Genomic DNA, 27,832 nt, shown 5'->3' with positions numbered 1-27,832 from the left:
ACACACTGGAAAATGGAGTTAAAGGTTGACTTCATAACTGGGTTCGAATATCCCAACCATTAGTAATTATTGCTTCCAGCATTGCTGATTTCAAAAGTGTCGCTAGTGTCTTGGTATAAAAGAAATAATTGTATGTATATATATTTGAAAAATATTCTTGCTCTTATTTTACCGAGCACATCTAATAACTTCGTTAAATTCAGGAGTTATCACTCTTGAACTTGGAGTATATATATACACACACACACACACACACACACACACACATATATATATATATATATATATATATATATATATATCATGATTAATTCTGCTTTTTTTTTTTCAGAAAAGACCAAGCCGACGCAAACCCCTGAGTCGCTCCATGGCAACCTCGTGCGTAAGAATGTCGAGCGCCTGTCGTTGCATGAGATAAGTTCATTAGTAAACGCTATGACGCGAATGCACCTCGACAAATCATCCGACGGCTTCGAAGCAGTCGCCTCTTTTCATGCCTTACCTCCCCTTTGTCCCGACCCAATGGCGAAGAAACGACACGCCTGCTGTCTCCACGGCATGCCAACTTTCCCCCAGTGGCATCGGTTGCATGTCGTCCAGTTTGAGCAGGCTTTACACAGGCACGGCGCTAAAATAGGCGTACCATACTGGGATTGGACACACCCGATATATGAAGTGCCTAATTTTTTCGCCTCCGAACAATACATGAACCCCTTCACTGGTGTTGTGACAGTAAACCCCTTTCACCATGGCAATATATCTTTTGTTAGTCCCGACACGATAACAAAACGAAATGTAAGCGAGTATCTGTTTGAAAGACCGATTCTTGGAAAACAGACGTGGTTGTTTGACAATATTATTCTGGCTTTGGAGCAAACGGACTATTGCAACTTTGAAATCCAATTCGAAATTGTCCACAACGCCATCCATACATGGATTGGTGGCAGTGAACAGTACTCGATGAACCATCTACACTACGCCGCTTATGATCCGGTCTTTTACCTGCACCATGCCAATGTTGATCGTCTTTGGGTCATCTGGCAAGAATTGCAGAAATTCCGCGGTTTTCCTCCTTCCGAGTGGAATTGCGCTCTCGAGTTGATGAACGAGCCATTAAAGCCATTCTCTTTCGGACCCCCGTATAATCTGAACCCAATGACACACAAGTACTCCAAGCCGACCGATGTGTTCAACTACAAAGAAAACTTCCATTACGAATACGACATGTTGGAAATGAACGGAATGTCCATTCCACAACTGGAATCGTACATCCGGAACATGAAGCAACACGACCGTGTCTTTGCTGGCTTCCTATTGGAAGGATTTGGTCATTCAGCGTATGCTACTTTTGCAGTGAGTATCTAATAAAATACTTTAAAACACAAACAAAAATATGCAGGTAAGTACAAAAGTAACCTTTCTTGCCTTTGGTAACAGTTATTTATCGACAATTCTGTTGTATAATGAGGTTGTATATAACGAGTGTATATAGTGCATTCATGCAGACTAGTCTATATAAATATATGTGTGCATGAAACCGATGCTCGTGTATCGTCTAGTGATTATAAATGTTTGTGTGTATGTGTGTGTATGTGTGTGTGTATTTGTGTGTGTTTGCACGTATTCAAACAGAGTTCACGTAACATGGACAAGGTAACAGTCATTAATTCGAGACGGATTCAACAAACATGACGCATAAGCACACAATTGATAACGGATTATTAATCTTGAGTTGTGGCCCCCTTCGTCTCTTGGACAAAGCAAGTACACATCTCACTGTGAAGCAGTAACAAAAGAATTTGTTTTTGTTTGTTCTCGTTTATCCTCATTTTCACAGTCAGGGATTTACAACGCTTTCCCCCTTTAGTCCTAACATCGTCTCTTAGTCGTTCAGTCGAATGCTTCTACAGTCTTAGCCGTTACCATAACAATCAGAAAACATAGAAGATCAATAAAAGACGGCTACTTGGTTTTGTTGCAGCGGGGAACTAACTAACAACGACCGTTCCCAACCTAGGGGTCCTGGCGCTATATAACACTACGACTGACAGTCAACCACCTATTGTGGACGGCTTCCTCGTTCTGACCCTCTTACTTGTATCTCTAGTCTATATAGCAAAACATACTCTTACTTTATTACCAGGTCAATCTAATTGTTTATTTTTTTATAAAATTAAATTCCTAAATTTATTTTATTACATAAATATCTCTGTAATATTTTATTAATAAACATTCCTAAATCTAAGTTAAAATTCCTCTGTTAGATTTTTAACATAAATAGTTTTAGTTAAACATTCTTTTCCTTTAAAACGTTTTCCCTGCATATCTGTTTCTACAAAACAGTTCACAAATCAATAATAATAATCGTTCAGACCTTTGGCATTGCCCGCCACAACACAAAACAGATACTACGTTGTGATCATAGCATAAGAGACCAAACATAACGATTTGTTTTTTCATATCTTGTCTCGTAAATAAGGCGTACAATTTGGAGATCTTACTTGATAACAAAAAAAGCAGAGGGAATATGGTGAAGAAAAAGGTGATTACACGTGAATGGATAGTCTGTCGCCTCTGCACAACCGAAGCTATAACTATAATTACTTCCCCTCAAAGTAACAATATAATAAATTCTAAAAATGAACTGATCTCTTTCTGTAAACATAAGTCCAAATTTAATTATGGCAATTTTGAAATTACATAGTTATTACTTTTACCTTTTATATAGATATATAAAATTTTTTCTTTAACTTTATCGTTTTTCTACATACTTCTTGATAATTTATAATTTAATAATCCTTTATTTCAATTCTTTATTTCTTCTTTGCATGGCCGGTTTTTTATCTGCATTTTCTGCTTTATTGTTTAAACTTTCCTATCTATCTAATATATCAATCTACCCACACTTTCATATCTTGTATGCATATTTACTTATATTTTACTATATGCATTTACTTACTTTTTTCTTGCTTTTTCCTGAATTTGCAGATACCGGCCATCCTCTCCTCTTAAATAATTTTTATTTTTTTATTTTATATTTTTTATTTTTTATTTATTTATTTATTTATTGTATTATTTATTTTCTATTTCTTTATTATTTATTTATTTATTTTCCATTTAGTGTCTTCTAACAACTCTTGCTGACATTTTTTATGTACACGATTCACTCCTTTACTGATTAACCAATCATTATGAAGTTTGGAACACATCATTTAGATGTAAAGCGTTTCATTGATAACTAGCAGTTCAGCCCGGGTTTGCTCGTGTCCTATGTACTGCTCATAACTTTATGTGCATATATATATATATATATATATATTAAAAAGTTTGACTCATGTCCAGGTAATCTAGATCTAAAATTTCAAATTTTAGACCCAAAATGGGCGAAGGAGTCTGGTAGAGTCTGCAAAGGTCAACTCTTTCACTTTCGACCTCTTGACAGCAAAAATTTCGCCCCAAAACTGATTAAAAAGCTTGCTGCATGTCTGAATATGATTTATGTAAAATTCCAAATGTTTAGACTCGAAATTGGCTAAATAGTTTGAATTTTGACCACTTAGCAGCTAAATTATTGGCCAAAAAGCGATTAAAAAGCTTGCCCTATGTCTGAATATACTTTATGTAAAATTTCAAATGTTTAGACCAAAAATTGACTGAGTAATTTGGTAGAGACTGCAGAAGTCAAAATTTTTTTAAATTTTTACCCCAATTTTTACCCCTTAACATTTATTGTTTTGGGCCCAAATACAGATAAAAAAATTTGATCCATGTTCAACTAATCTACATTTAAAGTTTCAAGTGTTTAAACCCAAAATTAGCGGAGGAGTTTGGTTGAGTTTTCAAAGGTCAAATCGTTGAACTTTGACCACTTGATAGCCAAATTTCTGGCAGAAAACCGATTAAAAAGATTTTCCCAAATCACGATATCGAGTCTGTAGACTGAAAATTGACAGAGTAGTTTGGTAGCGAAATGTACACACACAGACAATTTCACTTTTATAGATATATAGATAGATATATTAATTGTTATATAAAATATGTATTTTATCTATGTTTTATTTGATAACAGATTTGTATCGACTACGACAATTGCGGTATGGCGGGTCATTTTTCGATATTGGGAGGAAGTGCCGAAATGCCGTGGGCGTTTAACCGGATGTATCTCGTGGAAATTACCGACCCCCTCCGACGTATGAATCTCAACTACGATTCACTTTTTGTTATCAGACTGTGGGCAATTTCGCCAAATGGAACCATCTTTCCAGAGGGAACGCTTTCCGAACCAACTATTATCCGAATTCCTGCCGAACGTGAGTTGCTATTTTAAAAAAATCTATGAAATTTGTAAGTGAATCTAATTAGTATAGTCCTAGTATATATTTTGTGAGATTGTATGTACTTATATATATATATATATATATATATATATATATATATATATATATATATATATATATATATATAAAATTTCTGTTCATTATTTCAGACGTATACCCTCGAAAAGTCTGTCTGACGAAAAGCGCTTCGGGTTCTATTATTATTATTACATTTCGTGATTTTTTTAATCGACTTATTTATTTTATAAAATAAGTCGATTAAAAAAAATCACGAAATGTAATAGAACCCGAAGCGCTTTTCGTCAGACAGACTTTTCGAGGATATACGTCTGAAAGAAGGAACAGAAACTTTTTTTGTAGAATTGTAATAATAACGAAAGCGATAGAAACGAAAAATAAAAAAAAGCCTTAGATGTCCCACCAAATAGTTCCAACTGTAACCGAAGGTTTCTCCGCTTTCTATATATATGTGTATATATATATATATATATATATATATATATATATATATATATATATATATATATATATATATATGTATATATACATATATACATGTATATATATGTGTGTGTGTGTTTGTGTGCGTACAGAATAAACTACTAAACTAATCAACTGATCATTATGGATTTTGGAATATATATTTTCGGCAACACAGTGAATATCATGGGCACATTATGTTTTGATTTTGTTGCACCCACTCAAACTCTTATCATTCTCACCAAAACTTTTAAAATAAGTTAGATACGAAAAATTTACTGTGGAAAACAGTTACTTTGAATCAAAGTTTTAGTTTAAGTAATACATTCTAAAAAGATCGGTATCCAGGCACGAACACCAATGATATGTCTGTTCTTGTTAAAATCATAGACTTAGCAATATGCATTATTCATTCGAAATAACAAGGACATAACATGGATACATTATTATGTAAATTTTGTCATAATGCCACTAAGCATCTTACTTTAACAACTGCAGAAAACCCTCTCAACCACTAATTGCTATAACAAATATCAACCGAGACCCCTTCCTTCACACTTTTAGGCTCAACATTCACAGTCAACATGAATTGGAACAAATACACTGAGAACCAACGTTGCTGCAAAGAAGATTGGCTCCCTTTAACGTGCTAGAAAAATACATCGGAGAGTATCTTTACAAAGCCAAAATTCGTCCATGCGATATGTATTGTTGTCACATCTGAGTTAGTGCATCTACCACGAGTAACTCACTCTTAGAGGGGTCCCCAAAAGTGCTCCAAATATAATAGGTTTCGCACTATCGACCAATATTCAACCTCTGTCCCATCACCGCAATATTGCATCCATGTGCCTGTACTTTAATGAAATATGCCCTAATGAACTCATAGCACTTGTGCCGTTTCGACAAACAGACTCCCGACTAAGACAAAAAGCAAAATCCCACCCCTAAACTCTTGAGGTCCCTAGATACAGGAAAACCTTCTACTCCCTTGAATTGCTTGACTGGGGGTGAATATTCTTCTAGTTATTCAGTGTAACATTTCTGTTATCGTTTTTATTCACAGATGAAAATCTTGGCGTGTCTATTCCTCTGAACCGAATCCGACAGAATCTCCATTCCTTAGAAGAACGTGATGTCCAAAATCTTATGTCAGCCATGACACGCCTGAAGAATGACGAGTCCGATAACGGATTCCAGACAATCGCCAGTTATCACGGCACCGCAATGTGCCCAGATCCAAAGAATCCGAAATATGCCTGCTGTCTTCACGGGATGCCGACATTTCCACACTGGCATCGTTTGTACTTGTTGCATTTCGAAGAAGCAATCCGTCGACACGGAGCTAACGTAGCCATTCCATATTGGGACTGGACGTTACCGATCACGCACTTACCGCCCTTGATTAGCGTTGCGGAATATTACGATGCGTTGAGGGTAGCCGTCATCGAGAACCCATTCCTGCGGGGTTATATCGAAAATGAAAGCACTTATACCGTCCGCGACGTGCAGGCTGAATTATACCACGACAGCAACGGCGACGGAGAATCTCGCCTCTTTAAGCAGGTGATGTTAATGTTTGAACAAGATGACTATTGCGACTTCGAAGTGCAACTTGAGGTCATCCATAACTCTATTCACTACCTAATTGGTGGCCATCAAAAATACGCCATGTCCAGTCTCGCCTACAGTTCCTTTGATCCGAGTTTTTACATCCATCATTCCATGGTAAGTATACACGATTTTAAGTATCGTCTTCTTCCTAGTTTTGCAGCTTACACGCGCATATATATATATATATATATAATAAAGACAAGCAATCTACGAAAGATTAATGCAAGCAACAGTAAACGTAGTCACTAGTTTTGTCTTCTCTGCGCCAGCCTCTCGAACCAAAGGTTCTCAAGTCCTTCGTCACCCTTACTCAATGCTGGTCTATCTTCGGCTAGCTCCTCCCACACATTCACATCGATGCCAAAAGCGATCAGATTCCGTTTGGCAGCGTCTTTAAAGCGAGCCAAGTTAAAAAGTTCTCCATCGAGTATGAAGGAACACACTATCTTCGTCCTCGTGATTTCCAAAAGCGTGGTACAGAAGAACTGAGAAGATGCCAAACAGTGTGGGAGCCAACACACAACCTTGCTTGACTCCACTGCACACGGAGAAATTGTCAGACATGTCGCCCTCGAGGAAGATTGCGGCTGTCATGTTATCATGGAGTGATCATCAAACTAAGAAGAGTTGGTGGACAGCCCAACTTTTGTAAGATAGCAAAAAGACCATCTCTACTGACCATGTCAAAAGCTTTCGTGAGGTTCACAAATGCGATATGGAGAGGTCTACGTTGTTCTCTGCGTTTTTCCTGGATTTGACGCACTAAAAATATCATGTCCGTGGTTGAGCGCTCGCTGCAGAAACCGCATTGCGATTCTGGATAAATGCGGTTTGCAATCTGCTGGAGCCTTGGAAGGAGCACTCTGGCAAAGACTTTGCCGGTGATACTGAGTAAAGATATACCACGGTAGTTATTGCAATCTCCTTTGTCTCCTTTCTTGAATAAAGTGACAATTTTAGCATCTTTCATAGCTGTTGGAAATTTCCCGTTGCGCCAACTGGTGCAGAGGAGGTCGTACAAGTGCGGGAGCAGGAACTTATCGCACTTGAGCAGGTCTGCTGGAATCTCGTTGGTACCAGGGGCCTTCCCTACATTCGTGTGTTGGAGAGCTACTTCGAGTTCTGACATAGTTGGAATGTTGTTCAGTTCGACTAGGGTGTTGAAGTTCGGAGTGGAATTTAAAGCTGTGACTGTGATGTTGCGCGGTTCGCCATATAGTACAGAGTAATGCTCCACCCAGCGTTCAAGCTGCTTCATAGGATCAGTGATGAGCTCCCCTGTAGTAGATTTTAAAGGGCAAACTTTCTTTGCGTTCGGTCCAGTTGCCTTGCAGAGTCCACGGTACATCACACGTAGTTTACCGCAGTCAACAGCAGTTTGGATTTCGTCGCACAGGTTGTTCCAGTAGTTGTTTGCACAGTGTCGAGCAACTTTCTGGAATTGACTGCGAGCCTCTTTCAGCTTGAACCAGGTGCTGCGTGTCGGCCTGCTACATAGTCCTTATGAGCATCGTTTTTGGACAGTAGTAGAGCTTCCAAGATTTCTGGATTCTCAGCCATCCAGTCTTCGCAAGGCGGCCGCTTGGTTCCAAAGGATGTGACTGCAGCGTCATGCATCGCAGTTTGCAGGATTTCCCAGGATTTATCCAGGTTCATTGCTTCCGCTGGTGCAGAATCTCTCAGCTTTTATATATATATATATATATATATATATATATATATATATATATATAAAATGAAGGATGAGGAATAAAAGTTATATATATATATATATATATATATATATATATATATATATATATATATATATATATATTATATCCATAGAATAATAAGGAAGAGTCAAGGGAAAATTAAGGAAAAAAACTTTTTAAGTCATAGCATTTCGAAGCTAAATATTTCTCATCAGAAGAGGAGAAGGACTAGAAATATAGAAAAAAAACCCTAAAAAACTGGCTGAGTGACATTTAGAAATGAAATGGAAATAATAGAATAGAATAAGAGAATAGAATAAAAGAATAGAATAAAATGGTAAATAATAACTTTTCCTTATTGTTCTGATGATATAATAAAGTTATATGTAACTTTTATTCCTCATCTTTCATTTAATATCATTGTTTGCTCTTTTTAATAGTCTTGAGCTTTTCTTTATCTTGATAAGTTTTGCCTTGTTAAAGATTTACACTTTGGTAACTCCAGTATATATATATATATATATATATATATATATATATATATATATATATATATATATATATATATATATATATATATATATATTTTTTTTTTAAATGCCAAAAGCAACGGGGGAAAGGACCAGAATCAAAAGAGTAAATAAAAGAAAAACAAACAAAAAAAATAAGCAGGTATGTTCAAGTAAAGAAATGTCTAACTGTTTATTCATCTATCATTCCTCACCTCATTACATAATTAATTTGCAACCAAGTTATTGGTATGTCCGGTGCATATAAAGTCCGTTGGTGGTATGGAATTTTGATTAATTTTGGGAGAAAATTTTCTCATCTAACAACTTTCTGTACACCATATATATATATATATATATATATATATATATATATATATATATATATATATATATATATATGTGTGTGTGTGTGTGTGTGTGTGTGTGTGTGTGTGTGAATGTTTAGACGATTAATCAGGATCGGAATCAAAAATCGGAAAAATCGGAAGATTTTGGGGTATCGGAATCGGTATCGAAATTGGAAAAATTGATGCCTATTTTCTGATGCCAAAACGATTCTTTTAATTATCTTTTTTTTATTTGATTTTGTTTAAAGTAACATTTTCCATTGCTAGTAATAATGATAAAATAGTAAATATTTATTGATTTGAAATTACCAGTAAAGCTAAAATCAATAGATCATCCTTCACAAGTGTATTTTGACGTTTAGGAAAATATCTGCATATTAACATGTGTTATTACAAAAATCAGGGAAATCAAAAATCTTCTAGTTAAATAATAAGAGATTTATAGAGAATCGGAATCGGTAACTGTATCGGACTCGGGAATTCAGCACGGAATCAGTAATTGTATCGGAACCGGGAAAAATATTGGAATCGTTCCATCACTAATATATATATATATATATATATATATATATATATATATATATATATATATATATATATATATATATGTAATATACTGAATTCGTGTAATTCAGTAAATTTTCATATACCAATAGGTTTTAAGCCAAAAAAGGTTGACTTAAGAATTAAGCTACAAAATTATCACATTTCATAATTGAGCATTAATATACTGTGTGTGCAAAATCAAGACTTCAAGACAAGGTGTTGATGACAACGAAAAGTGTATTTCATTTTATGTGACAATTGTTTCCATGTCCAGTTCGACAATTTCAAGCATTATATCGTTTGAAAATTTTCAAAAACCAGCATTTCGTCAGACTTTATGAATAAACACACTTTCGGCAATGGAGCATTTTTTGAAGATAAAGAAAAAAGTAGAAAATCCCTAACGGGAAAAGCATGCGAGAAACATTTACCTTGTCTGTGGTTACGGAAAAGCCCATTTAAATATTAATATATTAATATTAATTTTCGTATCCTTATTTAAGAACAGAGTAATTGGAAGTTTCTACAGAGAACCCTAAGCCATTAAAAAATTTTTTTTTATATATCCCATTCGTTGGGTTCCTAAATTAGATCCTGCTATTCCTTTATTTCCCAGTAGTTGATTTTTTTATAAAAATAATTTTTTTACATTTTTGTTTCTATATTTATATTATGGCCGTAACAACCTTTCGAAAGCGTTATGGTTAGTTTTAGTTTTGTATTAGTGGCAAGTAATGTTTATAGATTATCGTTATATTGGCACTTGGATTTAAGACCGTTTTAGGTTTTAAGTTTAATTGAATATGAGAATAAATAAAATGGGTGTATTAAATATATATAAATCCTTGTACAATATTTCGGGTGAAGTGTTCTAATCTACTTATTATTATTTAATTATTTAATGTTTTAAAATTCATTGTTATTTTACTTGAAAAATGTTTTTGTATCGTTTCTTAGGATAATTATGAAGGGAGATAATCCAATTATGTTGTTAAGTACTGCTAGTTAATTCTGTTTGAAACTGGGTCAATTTTTGTTTCCTATAACGGTTAAAGGAAGGTAATTCAGGCTGTTTGATATTTACGGTTCATTAATTACTAGAACGCGTCTATGATTTAATAATTAATTTAATCATATAGGTCCAGAACGTGCTACGATGGCTTATTTAACAAGTTAAGTATATAAATTATGTTTTTGAATCCCGAAGAATTGGTTTATTACCCATGGGTTAAACCCGCATCTGTTATTAATCACTTATGCTGCCCATGTCATATAATTCATGCGTTGTATTCTTGGGTGTCTGAATAAATAAAATATTATATATCCTCTAATTATTATTCTGACAGCAAAACCATCCATGGCTCCAAGAGTGTTTCACTCCGATGGGCATATGTCTACTGCTGCATTTATGGATAAAAAAAAACATTTAGACAAGGGAGTGAAGTAGGAAAATAAGTAAGTCAGCATGGATTCTACGAACTTAGGGTGTCAGATGACAAAATCCATTGAATTAATATTTAAATAAATTTACAGCCCCCAAATTGCTAATTTAATTTTTAATAATAACTAGTTTAATTCTAAGTTGTTTTATTGATTCGAAGAGGGTGTTACTTATTTCACCGTCAATACTGCTACGAATATATATATATATATATATATATATATATGCACACACACACATATATATATATATAGATAGATAGATAGAGAGATAGGTAGATAGATAGATTAAAAATTCGTATAATTAGGCAGCCTTCTTTCATTTATGCAGGTCTGGTTGAATATCGGCGCTAAGCTCTGCATATTCATTTTTTGTCCATTTTTTTTTAATATGGTGGATTAACTTTTTCGCCTTTCTGCGAGAGAAATTTGCCAAACGTACTCACGTTTTCAACCCACATAGGCCGTCTTCAGGTACTGTGATATAGTGACTGTTCATTGGTGAATTGATTGATCAGATGATGCGCCTGTAAACATTTGAGTGCGCCGTCCCCCCACCCCTCAAATTCGGTCTGATGGTGAATGTTCAGTGTTTTGGCTCGAATGAGCAGTGTGCCTCATGGATTGGCAGATGTAGATGACCTGGATATCAATAATATGTGAACTATAAATTTTGTTACTCATCATTTGCATTATTTTACCCCCCCCAGATATATATTGTCACAATGATTTATTCTCTAATTGCATCAATTTAATCATGTTTCTTTCAATGCAGGTGGATCGTCTTTGGGCCATCTGGCAAGAATTGCAGTACTTACGAAAGCTGCCTTACAATAAAGCCCATTGTGCTTTAGATCAGATGTCCATAGCCATGAAACCCTTCTCTTGGGGTTCGAATCCCAACATTTTCACCAGAGTGGCTTCCACCCCTAACAACCTTTTCGATTATCGGGGACTCGGCTACAGTTACGACAATCTGGACTTTCATGGCATGAGTCCCACACAACTGGAAGAGGCTATTCGAAACCAGAAGACGAAACATCGCATTTTTGCCGGATTTTTGCTGCACGGCATTCAGACCTCAGCCGGTGTGCACCTGGACATTTGTAACGACGTTGACTGTGTGGACGCTGGTGCTCTGTTCATACTCGGCAGCGCCACAGAAATGCCGTGGCGTTTTGACCGCAATTACAGGATGGATATAACGAGTGTGTTCCATAGGATGGAGATCCCACTCGAGGATCTCTTCAAACCCGAGAGCAGGATTCATCTGAAGGTCAGAATAAAGTCGGTGGAAGGAAAGCAACTGGACGCTAATGTCATCCCAAGACCTTCGCTTATTTACACGCCCGAGAAAAGTAAGTAAAAAGAGAATTATTTTCTGTTCTTTTATTTATTTATTAGATACGGCCAAGCATCTCTACATCCGGTCGGTCCGTAAGTCGGTCACCCGCGTTTTAGTTGGAAGGAGCAGGTTTTTCGGTCAGTTAAGCTTAAATTCCAAATATAACGGCTGCGGAAATAGATTTTCCGTTCTATAACCATCGGAAATATCATATTTGTTTGTTATCGTAGGAAAATATTCGTCGGTCTGCAGTGACTGAAAATATATTCGTCGGTCTTTCATCTGCTGACATAACATATACGGTAGAAAATATATTAGCTTCACTAGCTGCCAGCCGGCGTTGCCCTGTCGTACAATACGCTTAAACATGCTATTTTAATTTTTGCAGATTGTGCATGTATTATTATAAAATCAGTCCTCTATTGAATATTAAATATTACGAGAAATAATTTGCCCGGTTGACTAATTCGCATAAAAAAAAAAATGATAATGAAAATGTCGCTCATCAAATTCCATCTGTCTTTGTTTACAGTATAACGTCAGCTGATATTTGGGTTTGACGATGAATGCCCCGGAAAAGTTACTTCTGATTAATGTTTATTTTTTAAATATGCAAACGAAGAAATGATTTGCAGCGATTTTAAATAATGCCTCTTCTTTTATCGTAAATTGAACTTATTAATAAGAAAAATTAAAATATAATCGGGAGGTACACGCGGGCTTGAACAGGGGATCATTCGATGTGTAGTCGAATCCTCTAACACTAAGCTCCAGATTATAATAAATCTGCTTCATTTTTTTTTTTTTAAGAAGAAATGCTTTGCTGAAATTTTATTATCTCTCGGTTGTCGGTGCAACGTAAAATATTCCCCTGTAAAAATAATTTTTTTTAGCTATAAGAGAGAAAACCTATTTTTAAGATCGATTTCTTTTTTAATTTTCGATACTTATCGGATGAATTTCTGTACAAAATATATCTAAGAACACTGCCAGACATATAAATTAAGTTTGTGTGAAATTTATAAAAGATAGGCTCAGCCGTTTCGGAAACTATGAGGAAGGAACGTACACACACGCTCACACACACAGTGACTTTTATATAATAGTAGATATCGGGATAGGAAATATATTCATTTAACGTTGACTCATAAAAAAATTAATGTTATCATCTGTTCTTGTCTGTAATCAAAGTTCCCATTTGGAACGGCAGTCGAACATTGTCTTGAGTTTTCGATGAAGTTAGCGAATTTTAATTAAGAGGTTACTCAGTGCGTCAATAAAGAATTCTGCTAAATGTACTTATAAAGCTGAACCCTCTCTTAACTCGACATCCTTATACGCTACCCAAGTTAGTCGACTCATCATGCTAGCTAAGTCCACTCGCATCGATCCGGCTTTATTTTATAACTAGCGGGGGGGGGGTACCCGGCGTTGCCCGGGTATTTTTGGGTGTGTGTGTCCGATGGGGGTGGGGGTGTTAATGAAAACCTAAGAATATAAGAATAAGCGAAGTAAAAAAACTAACGTAAGGTAAACGCGAAACAGAAAAACGAACGTTACGTGAAAAATGGCTTAAATAACCCTGCTTCAATATTAAAATTTTAAAAATCGAAAAAAAAAAGAAAGACATCTCACACCACGATTCGGAGCTAAGAGGACGTCCACAAAATTAGATCGTTTTTTTTTTTTTAAATCTTTAAACTAAATCAGGTTCCGAAGTCTTTGCGCATGTGTAGACCCGAACTCGTCATGAGAGGACGGGTTTTTCTGACCCCCCCCCGGTAGAAAAGTGATGATTTCAGGGTGGAAAAATTAACGTTTTTGGTCAATATTTCGATATTTGTCGGGCGAAGGTTGGAAGTTTAAAATGATACCAATCTGGTAAAAATCCGTGTGGAAAGTTTTTGCGAGACATACAAACACACATGCATACATACAAACAAAAACACATACATACAAACACACATTTTCGTTTTTATATATATAGATAAAAACCATGATTACATCGACGGAATTAGTAAATTCAACGTGCTGTGCTGAAAGTTATTTGAGCAGCTCACTGTTCGTGACATTCGGGTGGTTTTCGATAAATCCTCTGATCTGCTCCAATGTCATAGAATCCGACAAATCGGTACTTGTGCAGAATTTGAACCAGATGTAACTAACAGACGTAACATGACGTCATGCGCTCGGGTTTGACTGTAATATTACGTAAGACGCTTATCAATGCGCGGCAAAAGAACAGACTGAAGGTATTAGAAATTAACGGGACTAGCCGAAAGTTTCTCGAGAGTTAGCTTTTCGGATTTATATGAAGACAGAAATTTGGTAATGATCTTTTTGCCTCCATCTTAAAACATATATCGGAAAGCTACTCAGTTGGCGAAGTTTCTTCCACATCGGCTGTCTCTTCTCACCGAACTTTGACATCATGTGACACGACCGTAGAAAAGTGTACCTCATCCTAAGGGAATATCCCAGCTGTCTTAATTTAATTTAATTTTGTAAAATCGGTTACCCAGCCCCACTCTACAGGAAAAAATTAACAAAAATAAGTTTGTTTTTACATTACTTACAAAAATAAAGAAAAAAATGCAAAAAAAAAAAAATTGTTAAAAATTATATGAAACACGAAGAAATTGATTTTCTTGTTAGTTTTGTTTAGTTTTATTTGACCAAAAAAAAAAATTGGTTGAAAAATGCAAGTTTAATTTTTCACTTTCAAAAATTTGTTTACAAGAATGACACAGAAATTGTTACGGTAGGTCGTTGTTTCTTTTTATTTTCGTTATAAAGTTTTTTTGGTGATTTTATTTTATTTAAATATTTTCATCAGTATCTTCCTTGAGTCGCATTGTTACGCTTGATGATAGTTACGCCTGCATCCGATAAATCCAATGAAAAAGACAATAAAAAGTAATACTTGTAAATAGCCTATTCCCCCCTATATCTTATTTCATTTTATTTTCAATATAAATATTCCATTTCTAAGCTAATATAACATATGCTAGACGTCGTAAATATATATCTTTAACCTTAGCTCCTTTCGCCTCTTCTGACGAGTAACGTTAAGCTTCGAAATGCCATTGTATAAAGTATTAATATAATATCGTCATCTCTACATGTTTTCTGTATTGAAGTGAAATATAAATTTAACCATATACATTTTTATAAATTTTATAAACTTAATTATAATTTATTTCATATTTATTTTTTCTTGATATATAGTATACGATTGTAACAATATATACTGTGTGTGTGTGTGTGTATATATATATATATATATATATTTATATATGACTACTTCATTTAATCACATAAATTCATATACAGAAAATATAAATTTATGCGTAAACTTTAAGTATTTACCTCAACAGTGCTCAATACGTATGTAGAGCTAGGTAGTAAGTTATAAAATATATATGGCAATTAAGCTACGAGGAATATTCTGTGTAGCTTAATTGCCATATATATTTTATAACTTACTATATATATACATATATTGTTACAATCTTATACTGTATCCTCTTACTGCATTGTAGTTTGACCATCTGGCAAGAATCGCAAGATTTACGAAAGCTGCTTTACAATAAAGCTCATTGCGCTTTAGATCAGATGTTCATGACCACGATATGGATTTCAAAACCCAATGTTATATAGTCATCTTTATAACGAGTCTATAATCAAATCGTGATCTGTTATATACTGCGGATATATAACACTTGTTTAAGCAATGTGTCTGTGTCGTCTATATAATTAATAATGTATATCGCATATATATATATATATATATATATATATATATATATATATATATATATATATATATTCATGACAGTGTCTATGGTCGTCTAGGATGTTGAGTATATATATATATATATATATATATATATATATATATATAGTAAGTTATAAAATATATATGGCGATTAAGCTACATTGAATATTCCGCGTTTCATCCACTCTAGGATTCAGGCTTATATATATATTTATATATATATATATATATATATATATATATATATATATATATATATATATATATATATATATGCATAGGATACGTTTGAAAGCCAAAGTACACCGCAATATTATGAAAATGAACAAATATTTTATTTATTTGAAATTTATAATTTTGTGCATTTTTTCTTTTTATTTTTCCTTTTCTTTCTTGTCATGTTGTTAAGTTGGAGAAAAGTGAAAAACTCAGTTAGTAAAAGTCTGCGTGCTGTATCTAAGCGCTTGTATTATGAACCGCCGGAACGATATATACGTATATTATTTTATTCAAATTAAATCAAAGCTTCTATCATTAATCACGCGTAACCAACGCATCGTTCCGGTACTTAAAAATACGACTGCTGAGATGCAACACGCGGAGTTTTACTGATTTTGTTCTTTTCTCCAACTTAACAATATGACAAGAAAGAAGAGGGGATAAAAAAAAAGGAAGTAAAAAATGCACAAAATTCTGAGGATGGAGTTATACTCCGAAATATATAAATCATAAATTTCAAACAAATATAATATTTTTTTCATGATATTGCGTTGTGATTTTCAAACGTATCCTATACGCATTTTGTTTTATTCAAATTAAATCAAGATAAAAAAAAAATCAAGAGAGAGAGAGAGAGAGAGAGAGAGAGAGAGAGAGAGAGAGAGAGAGAGAGAGAGAGAGAGAGTAATAGACAGGGTCTTAATGAGCAAAGTCTAAATAAAATAGATTTAAAGGTGCTGTGCTCTGAGTATTGCAGTTATGATAAGCTCAATAGATGTAATTACTTAGAGCTATATATAGAAATTGTGTGAAATTACCAATTTAGTTTTCATAGGGAGAAACATAACAAAAATTATGTTTATATGTACGATCGTTTCGGAAACGATATCCTCTTATCATTCAATATTTACAAAAAACTATCGAGAAATATTTCTGGATATCGTCTCATAACACGACGAGAAAGAAGAGGAAAAAAATAAAAAGAAAGAAAAAATGCACAAAATTATAAATTTCTTACAAATAAAATATTTGTTTATTTTTATAATATTGCATTATGATTTAGCTTCCAAACGCATATATATATATATATATATATATATATATATATATATATATATATATATATATATATATATATGAGAGTCTTTAATGTTCGTGATCGTCTAGATTCTCTATTGTTTGAAATCGTCCAGTGTTCAAAATCCTACTCGAGTTGATATGTATATAACAGGTGTTTAACATGTGAGGACGTTTTACCCCCGATTGCTTCCATTCGACTATCTCTAGACTAAACTCTACGTGTGTATCAAACTATCTTCCATTTTAATTACATCATTATTATTTAATCATCACCTGATCTGTTGTATCGTATTTCTATTTATCTAAGAATTTCAAAGTTATTATAATTGTCAGTTTACATTCCTAACTTGCTATTGATTCTAAAATTCCATTTCCAAGTGAAAACATAATTGTTAACTAAAATTCCTGACTGTCTGTTATGATAAAAATCCCAACATTAGCAATCTTGTTATATTATTCAGCTGAAAAACATCTCAAACAATTATAATAATAATCATATAGTTTACTCTCCGGTGTTCTCAGAGACCAACAATATAACACCAACAGTGACAGTACAGACATAAACATATGCATATATCTTCGTATAATATGCAGACTAGCAGGGCTATCCGCCGTTACCCGGGGCAACATATTTGAATTGAAACTTCTATTTTCTCAACTCTGTTATTCCGTTTCTTTTTAGTCCTACCCCATTTCATCGTGCCTCCACACCCTTTATTCCCCACCCAACCCATTCATTTTTTTGGAGACACAAACACTCATACAAAGACAGTTCTCCTTTATATGGATTCATCAAGGAATGAGTCGGTATGAGAGAAGTAATTAATTGAGAAATATATAAGTGTTAGTATATAAAATATATAATAGTTAGTATATAAAATCTCTGACAAATCTATCGCCAACCCATGCCGAAATCTGCGTCACTTTATGGTCAAAGAATGAATGTTTTGTTTATTTTACATATTATTACATGCACACAGAATACTCTCCTTTATATACTCGATTATCATGTCTTAAATTATTTTTGTAGGATTTTTAAAGCGAAAAACCGAAACCATTGTCCATGGAAAGATGGTTAGAAAGAACGTGAACAGTTTGACACCTTCAGAAATCAAAAACTTGAAAGACGCCTTGGCCGCTGTACAAGCTGACAAAGGCGAACATGGTTACCAGAAGATCGCCGCTTTCCACGGCATGCCACTCAGCTGCCACTACTCCAACGGAACAGCATACGCTTGCTGCCAACACGGAATGGTTACCTTCCCTCACTGGCACAGACTGTTCGTCAAACAAATGGAAGACGCCATGAAAAACAAAGGTGCAACCATTGGTATTCCTTATTGGGATTGGACATCAGCATTCACCAGTTTGCCAACATTAGTCACTCGAACTGAAAACAATCCATTCCACCATGCTCACATCGATGTGGCCAATACCGACACAACACGAGCACCAAGACCACAGTTGTTCGATGACCCAGAACAAGATGACCATTCATTCTTCTACCGACAAATAGCATTTGCTCTCGAACAGACTGACTTTTGCGATTTTGAAATCCAATTCGAGATAGGCCACAACGCCATCCATTCTTGGGTAGGAGGCAGCAGTCCGTATGGCATGTCGACACTCCACTACACTTCCTACGATCCCCTCTTCTACTTGCACCACTCCAACACAGATCGTATCTGGGCTATTTGGCAGGCTCTTCAAAAGTACCGAGGGTTGCCTTATAACACGGCCAACTGTGAGATCAACAAATTAAAGAAACCATTGATGCCTTTCAGCTCTGAAAGCAACGACAACGCTGAAACACACGATCACGCGACTGGATTCAAATCATTTGACTACCACGGCCTGCACTACGATTACGACAACCTTATCTTTGATGGAATGACCATTTCTCAATTGAACGTGCAATTAAAGAAGAATCAGGAGAAAGACAGAGTTTTTGCTGGATTCCTCTTGAGAACGATTGGACGATCGGCCGATGTTACCTTTGATGTTTGCCGCAAAGACGGCGAGTGTACATTTGCTGGCACTTTCGCCATTTTGGGAGGAGAACACGAAATGTTCTGGGCGTTTGACAGACTCTTCTTGTATGACATCTCCAAGAGTTTATTACAATTGCGTCTCGATGTCCATGATGATTTTGACATCAAAGTAACCATTATTGGCATCGATGGAAGAGAACTGCCTTCCAATTTATTTTCTCCGCCAACAGTCATGTTCCGACCCGGAACAGGTAAGTGAATTTTTTACGTTTTCCTTTACTTATAATTTATTACAAATCCAGGTGTTTTAGGTGATGATTACTAATTTGCATTATTTGGAATGTTCGGACTATTGTTCTCATCTTGAGTGTTATTTTTACACGTTTCGGTTTTAACCATTTATTAATACTAGCAAGCCGCCCAGCATTGCTTAATCGTAAAATATGCATATCATATTTTAATTAACGTAAAATGCTTATTTATTATAAACAGAAATACTCTACGTGTAAATCATAACATGAAATTATTTTTTTAAAAAAGTAAAAAAAAGCCCAAAGAAACTAAGACATGTGCATGCGAGTAGTATGTTTTTTTCTAAGCAGTTCACTTCTTATAAGTAAAAAAAAAATGCTCGAGCTGAGATCGAAATTAAAACCTAAAGATAATGCGTCAAGTATGATAACCATTAGGCCAGCTTGTTACGATTTTAAGAAGTGTTTGCAAACCAACTTTTTCTTAATATAAGTAATCTGTCATGGGAACGATTCACGCATGCGCAGCCGTGAAAAAGTTGACAAACAGATAAAAATCCGACCCCCCCCATGTAACAATTTTTTTAATTTTGACCTATTAGATGATGATGATAGTTGTTTAACTCAATACAGGTGTATTTACTTTTGCCTTAGTTGAGTAGTGTTGCCATATCTGCTAAGAATACACTTTCTTGCTTTGACAGGGTACAAAAATAACGACTTCGAAATCTAGATGGCAAAGATTTTTTCATTTCCCTACTTCCTCTTTTACATACAAGAGACGGCCTGAGCTTGTCTTTGCTCGATCCCTATTTAAAATAATTTATTTTTTTTATTGCAGGTGCTTGATTGATATTTTATTTATGCCCCCCTTAAGTAAAACATTCGCCATAAATGTTCACCTCACTGCAATAACTTTCAACAATTTGATTCACTCTCTTGCTGTGCCTAAAATTAAACGAAAAAACCAAATAAAAAGTTTTCCACATGTCTGAATAGACTATATACCAAAATTTGAATCTGTAGATCAAAAATTAGTTGAGTATATAGGTTGAGAAGTGTCCTCACACTCACACATTCTCACTTTTATGGATATATAGATTATTAATAATGTGTACAGTGATATTTATATCTAGAAATAAAAGAGATTGACGGCTCCTAAAATTCGTACTAGAATTGTCTGCAAGGAACTGTGGAGCAGTTGTTAGAATAATTGCGAAAATTCAGTTGTAAAAGTAACTTGCTTCTGAAGGTTGAAGGTTCAATCGTCAGTGTGCGCCACCAAAGATACAATTTCGAATTCCTTAGGACTTCTATTCAGTCATGGTTGAGGGAACGAAAGCATTCTAAGAGCATGCTACCCCAGTGAATTAAATAAGTTTCCGTGTAGATTCCTGAGATCGGCAGAAATATTCCCGAGTTCGACACGATACACCTGAATGAGATCGGAGGTTACATCGACCAAAACGCTGTGAAAATAATACTGAAGATGATAATAGTAGTCCGTGGAATCCAAATAATACGAATACTGGATATAATTCTCACAAAAATTCAGCCGATAAACCCTACGACTTTCTTCAGGAGCTTCTTAACGTGAGTTTGTACAGGATTTCGAACGGAACATTTATGTAATCTGAGTAGATAGGTTGCTATTATTGTGTCATCCATTACCGGGTAGAAATCCGCTGGGACCCGTAGCGTAACGGATTTAAATGCCAATTGTAATCAGTTCGATCTTCAGCATGGGTGATTTAAAAATCTAATTACGAATCATTTGCAAATCGATACTTAACTCTGCTAACGGAAACAAAAAATTGCTAAGTTTAATAAGGTACTGGGGTATCCGTTTTTATATAGTTTTCATAATAGTCATGATAAAAAAAACTGTTCTGTGGTTTCTGAAGTTATTATGAACGCGTCTTCTTATTCTGGAATATATAATGTAAACAACAAATGTCAGAGAATTGTTATATGAATAAAATAATGCTTTAATATCATATTTGGTATAATTATCACATTGAATACTAAACATTTTTTTCATCTATTTATGATACATAGATTCTGAAACAAAATACTTTAATACGTATGTCACAAGGCAGAACTTATAACAGGCTTGGTAACTATGTATTAAAAATGTGTTTATTTATTATTGACTAGCAGGGAAACCCACGTTACCCGGAATTGAATGATCATCAACGAATATTTCACACACCTATATTTTTATTGTCATCGAAATCCGTAAAATTGCCCCGGAATAACTTGTCGAAAATATGTTATTCTATATTGCACCCCCAGAGAACATGCTGTTTCTTTTATAAAATTATTTTATATAAACTTCTTTCCAGTTAACGAACAAAAAAATATTAAGAAATTTACGTGCGAGATTTGAACCTACAGACCACGTCATGCAATCAAAATAAAAAAAAACAAACAAACAAAAAAAACACACTATCAACTTACCAACAGTAGAATTTTCACGGCCCGTTATTCTATCATTGTTGCAAAGCGATGACATGGAAAAATGGCTTTACTGATCATAGATGAATTAAAATAACGATTTCGATTATCGATAATTATCGGGGATATTTTGAGACAAAACTTAACTAAAATCACTCCCAGACTTATACACTGAAGTTCTGTACATTTCAAAAAAAAATCTGTTCAGCCGTTTCGGAGTCTATAAGGAACGAACTCATACAAACACAGACAAAGTTGCATTTATATAATTGTAGAGATAATTTTGCTAATTGCATTTCATTTCCTCTGATAATATGATCCCTTATTGAAAATCCATATAATTCTTTTCCCATATGTTCCTTGTCTCAAACAATAAATTCTCAAATTGTGATATACTTCTATGTATATTTCAATCTACAGAATTTAAGTTCAATTCTTACATTTATACTGTGTTCTACTTTTTATATATTGAACTTTACTTTTTTTTTTGGCTAGGATCGTTTGGAAAATATATTGCTGTAATATTTAATAAGACATCTCATTTGATTATCTAATCTGCGATTTAACCTATTTAATTATATATATATATATATATATATATATATATATATATATATATACATATAATATATATATATACATATAATATATATATGCACATATATATATATATATATATATATATATATATATATATATATATATATATATATATATATATATATGCACTGAAGATTCCCGAAAGGATGAAACACTAGTGTCTGTAGTTATTTAATTATTATAGTAGAAAATGATTATGACAGCCCCTTTAAGAAATTCGTATCTTATCGTTGAGCACTTTCAGTTCAATTAAAGTTGGTCAATTTAGCTCTTATGCGTAGATAATCGTATAACGATTAGATCACTGTCTGACTGACGTAAATTAACATTTAAAATTAAGATGTTTAAAATTCAACGTTATTTCAAGCGGTTAATGGTAGCCGAATGGATTAGGTCTCCGCTAATCGTGCCAGAGATGTCTCGTGATACGGGGTTCGAATCGTTCGACTGGTATTAATCGTGACACACTGTACTGAAGATTCCCGAAAGGATGAATCACTAGTGTCTGTAGGTATTTAATTATTATAGTAGAAAATAATTATATATATATATATATATATATATATATATATATATATATATATAGTAAGTTATAAAATATATATGGCGATTAAGCTACACTGAATATTCCGCGTTTCATCCACTCTAGGACTCTGTATGCGAGTCCTAGAGTGGATGAAACGCGGAATATTCAGTGTAGGTTAATCGCCATATATATTTTATAACTTACTAACTAGTTCTACCTACGTATTGAGCACTTTTGAAGTAAATACTTAAAGTTTACGCATAAATTTATACTTTCGTATATTAATTATATGTGAGTAAATGAAGTAGTTATATATATCTATCTATATAAAAATGTAACTGTTGGTTCGTTCGGAATTAATTGTCTAAAAAACCACTGGACGGATGGCTTCCACGTTTTGGTATAATATGTGTACTATATCCATGTGTGTTTTTATATATTCCTTTTTAATTATAACATTGCACTTAATTTTTCTATGTTAAATAGGTGTTTTTCTTTGTATCGAGAGGCCATTTTTTATTTAGGGACAATTATTTATTACCGCTTCCTGTCACGTGACCAGTGTTACAATTTAGCGGTTTTCCTGTTAGATCTGGAGATTTCGTTTGCAATCTAGCGGGGAATTCTAGAAAATCTGGAGATATTTGGCACCCACACACCCGCATTAGATTCGCTTGAAAATACTTTAAAACATAAAATAAACTCATTCATGTAAGTAAAAAAAAAAAGTAGCATTTATTGCCTTTGGTAACAATTATTTATTGATTATTTGTTTTGTTTTTCACCTTTTTTTCGACTAACCATTCTTAAATCTCACTATAAAATCGATTTTTCCAAGTACATTTTAGGTGGGGGGCATTCCAATCTCCCCGAAGGGGTTTGTATTACTGTACACATAGATTCGAAAAAGTTGTCAAAAAACAAATATATAACAAATAAATGTTATCAAAGGCAAGATAAGTTACTTTTCTGCCAAACTGGATATATTTTTTGTGTTTTTATTCAATGTAACATATTTATTCAGCTCGAAAAACATACAGTGTTTACCGATGTATTCGAAAATTAAAGATGGCGTCTCACACCCTCTTTAACACCGTAAGTTTGGAAAAAGGTGTTATAAATAAAAAACTATACAAAATACTATTAAAAACCCGCCGAATATATGTCAACCTATGTAACAGTAACATGTATTGAGCGAGTTTTTAACAGTATTTTATCCGTTTTTTTTATTTATAACATCTTTTCCCAAACTTACCGTGTTAAAGAGAGAATCAGACTCCATCTTGAATGTTCCAATACATCGGTAAACACTGTATGGTTTTCGAGCTGAATAAACATGTTACATTGAATAAAAACACGAAAAATATATCCAGTTAGGTAGAAAAGTAACTTATCTTGCCTTTGATAACATTTATTTGTTATATATTTGTTTTTTGACAACTTTTTCGAATCTATGTGTACAGTAATACAAACCCATAGTGAGAAAAGACGGAACATTATGGAGTTTTTTTTTGGTGGGGGGGGAATTAGCGATTTTTGAAAATTTCAGACGATAAGTTAAAAATCTAGCGATTTTCTGGACATTTCTTTCTCCTGATCTCGCGGGTTTTTTTTTAAATCTCAGTTGACAACATTGCATCACTAAAAATCACCACAGGCTTAATGTAAACAGAATGTGTTTACAATATCGGTAAATTTTCAATGGGTTTAATTACATTATTATTGATAATGTAACCATGTGATTGAACTTTAATTTAAATTAACCACATGTGGTCGCAAAATGAATGCCGACGCTCAAAGTGTATACACATTTTGACTCCTCCCTTTACTTAAAAATTCACCAAAAATCAGGAAATTAACGAATTTTAATGAAAATTGCAGTATTTTTCAAATAATGATCGCAGAATATAATGAACTAATTATTTTTTTTTACTTAACTCTTAGTGAAAATGTTTTATTTTGTTTAAACAAAAAATACCTTTACTAAAGTTATGGTTTTCAGTAGTAAATAAAAAACGCAAGAATTTATTTTTGCTTTTTTAAAGCATCGTAATTTGTAACAATAAAAAATAATTTTTACAGTAACATTACGAAAAAAGCCCCTAAAGTCCGTATTAATGTATTCGATATAACTCGAAGAAAAATGAATTATCGTATACTATTCAGGAAATTAAATATTCAATTAGATTCCTATTTCAGTCACCTAAATTATTTAGGGTGAAATGAGTTTAGAAATTTATAGCCAAACCTAAATATTTTTTTTTGGTAAATATCCAGATACGCTACTACAGAACACCGACCACTCTAACATCACATCCGCCCCCCCCTGCTCGCGCCCCCAATGTACAAAGTAAAATCTTCGGAAAATGTTAAATGGTGTTCTAATTGGTAAATGTCGGTGCGTTACTTACGGAAAATTTGAAAATTCGATATTCCTGGTAAAAAAACAACAACAGATAAATTACCCCCCCTACTCCAACTTGGTGTGCTTTCCTTTTCTTATTTCATTTCTTTTTCAGCTAATTTTAAATTTTCCACCCAAAAAGCGCTATAATGTATTTTTGAAAATTAGAAAATTCTATGTCCTGGAAAAAAAAAATCCCCTCCCCCCCAACGTAGTTTGCTTGGTGAAGCAGTCGTTTATGCTACAGCGTGCATGCGCGTAGCATAAACGGAAGCTGCAAAATGGTGGAAAGAAGTTCGTGGGTTCAGGGGTAAATACCATGCAAACGGTAAATTTGCCCCAAGTTTGACTATCAGATTCGTTGTCAGCGACCTCAATTACCTATAAAAAAAACAAATTAGAGTGGTCGGTGTTCTGTAGTAGCGTATCTGGATATTTACCTTTTTTTTCTTGCTTAAAAAATAGCATTAATACAGTAAGTTAGGTAAACTGACTTCTCGTTTAAAAATGGAATTATTTCCCTTTCGTTATTAACTTTTTTTTTTTAAATTTTTTTTTTAATAAATATTTTTTGTTTCATATACATAAAGTACAATTGTTGAATGTTACTGTTTTGATTATATTCGTTTGGGGAGGGCACAATTAAAAAATTAAGAAAGATTAAAATGAAGAGAAATTTAAGTTTCCGTTCCATTTTTACAACAACCGTAAAACAGTGCATACTCAGCAAGTTTTATCGTAATTTATAAGCATATTGAAACACTAAATCAACATTTTATTTATTTTTTTGCATAATTAATGATGGAAGTATTTTTCTGTTTATTTTCTTAACATCTGTTAAAAAAATAATTTGTACATTCCCTTGAAAAAAAGAATCAAACTTTTCTCTACTTTCACATGTGTTCCATTTTTACAAACTGAGCCACAGCAACGCGTGGCCGGGTACAGCTAGTATATATATATATATATATTTATATATATATATATATATATATATATATATATATGTATGTATGTGTGTGTGTGTGTGTGTGTGTGTGTGTTTATATACAGTTTTTTATTGCTTCATTGGCTTATATAAAAACTAATAACAGTTGTTATCCTTTTACCTTTCAGGTGGTCAACGCCGCTGACATCATGAGACGAATGTTTAGAAATGAATATAAAGTTTCGCTAATTATTTATTTTTTTATTTTTTATTGCATTTTATCTTTTTACTATCGATCGAATTATCGATGACATTTACAAGTATCTATATATGAAAAGTCATTATTTTTTCGTTACGGTTTTCTATATATAACCTTTACCCTCACTCTCATCCTAACCCTAACCCTTACTCTCACTCTCACCCTTATTTTAACCCTAACCCGATCTTTCTGTTTATTTTTCGTTAAACACCTGTTACCTATTACTTTGCAGGAATATATACTTCGGCAGTTAAGTATAGATCGGCCCATTGGGTGTAACAGGTGTGTAACTATCTTTCAGATCATTCGCGGTTTCATATCTGACTTGTTAGTTTAATCATGTGACGTAGAAGGTATTTGAAGTAAGATGTCAGTTCCGGTTTAGAATTTGATAGAGAGGCGTGGAAGATCATGCTTGATATGGCTACAAGCAACTTGCAGTTAAGACAGTGAATATCCACAAAAGTAAGTTCGATACAGCGCATTTAAGGACAAAACGTTATCGTCGCTTTGAGAACATCATCAGTACAGAATGAAGTGACAGCAACTGTGGGGGAGGGCTACCGTGATGAGGTGTTTAATATCTTCTCATAAGACCAAACCAGCAGTGACAATCGGGATATAAACGTAGAATCAAAGATATGAATCGAAATAAAGGAGGCAAAAAGGGCCGTCTCTAAATGTGTTCAATAGAAAAAACAGGGAGACAGAGAACAGTGTGAAAACTTCAATCAGCGGAAGGAATCAAGCAGAAAACTGTGTAAAATCATCATCATCATCATCATCATCATCATCATCATCAATATTATATGCCGTTGTCACCGTTGGTTTTGTATATTTTATGTTTATATCTCTTTTAAACGCTAGTCCAACCTGATAATGCAAAACCAGCAATGACAAATGGCGGGAATAAATATAGAATATAAAATATGTATACTTTGCTTTATAATAAAGATCAATAAAACCAATATATATATATATATATATATATATATATATATATATATATATATATATATATTAT

General features: G+C 33.7%; 1 protein-coding gene across 1 annotated transcript in view; it reads left to right on the top strand.

The window, feature by feature from the left end:
* The window catches only part of LOC145254744 (hemocyanin G-type, units Oda to Odg-like), a 67,981-nt gene extending 41,180 nt beyond the window's left edge, over positions 1-26,801 (top strand). Inside the window, exons 8-13 of the mRNA XM_080113483.1 lie at positions 332-1,353; positions 4,070-4,310; positions 5,884-6,545; positions 11,746-12,328; positions 18,423-19,634; positions 26,738-26,801. Of these exons, the coding sequence (XP_079969609.1) occupies positions 332-1,353; positions 4,070-4,310; positions 5,884-6,545; positions 11,746-12,328; positions 18,423-19,634; positions 26,738-26,754 (3,737 nt within the window). The 3' untranslated portion in view covers positions 26,755-26,801. The remainder of the gene's footprint in view (positions 1-331; positions 1,354-4,069; positions 4,311-5,883; positions 6,546-11,745; positions 12,329-18,422; positions 19,635-26,737) is intronic.
* The last annotated feature ends 1,031 nt before the right edge of the window (positions 26,802-27,832 follow it).

Source organism: Euprymna scolopes, chromosome 30, assembly GCF_053919585.1.
Source record: "Euprymna scolopes isolate OS-2025 chromosome 30, ASM5391958v1, whole genome shotgun sequence".
NCBI classification, from domain to species: Eukaryota; Metazoa; Mollusca; class Cephalopoda; order Sepiida; family Sepiolidae; genus Euprymna; species Euprymna scolopes.
The sequence above is the reverse complement of the archived record's forward strand: the minus strand, read 5'-3'. Positions and strand labels throughout refer to the sequence as shown.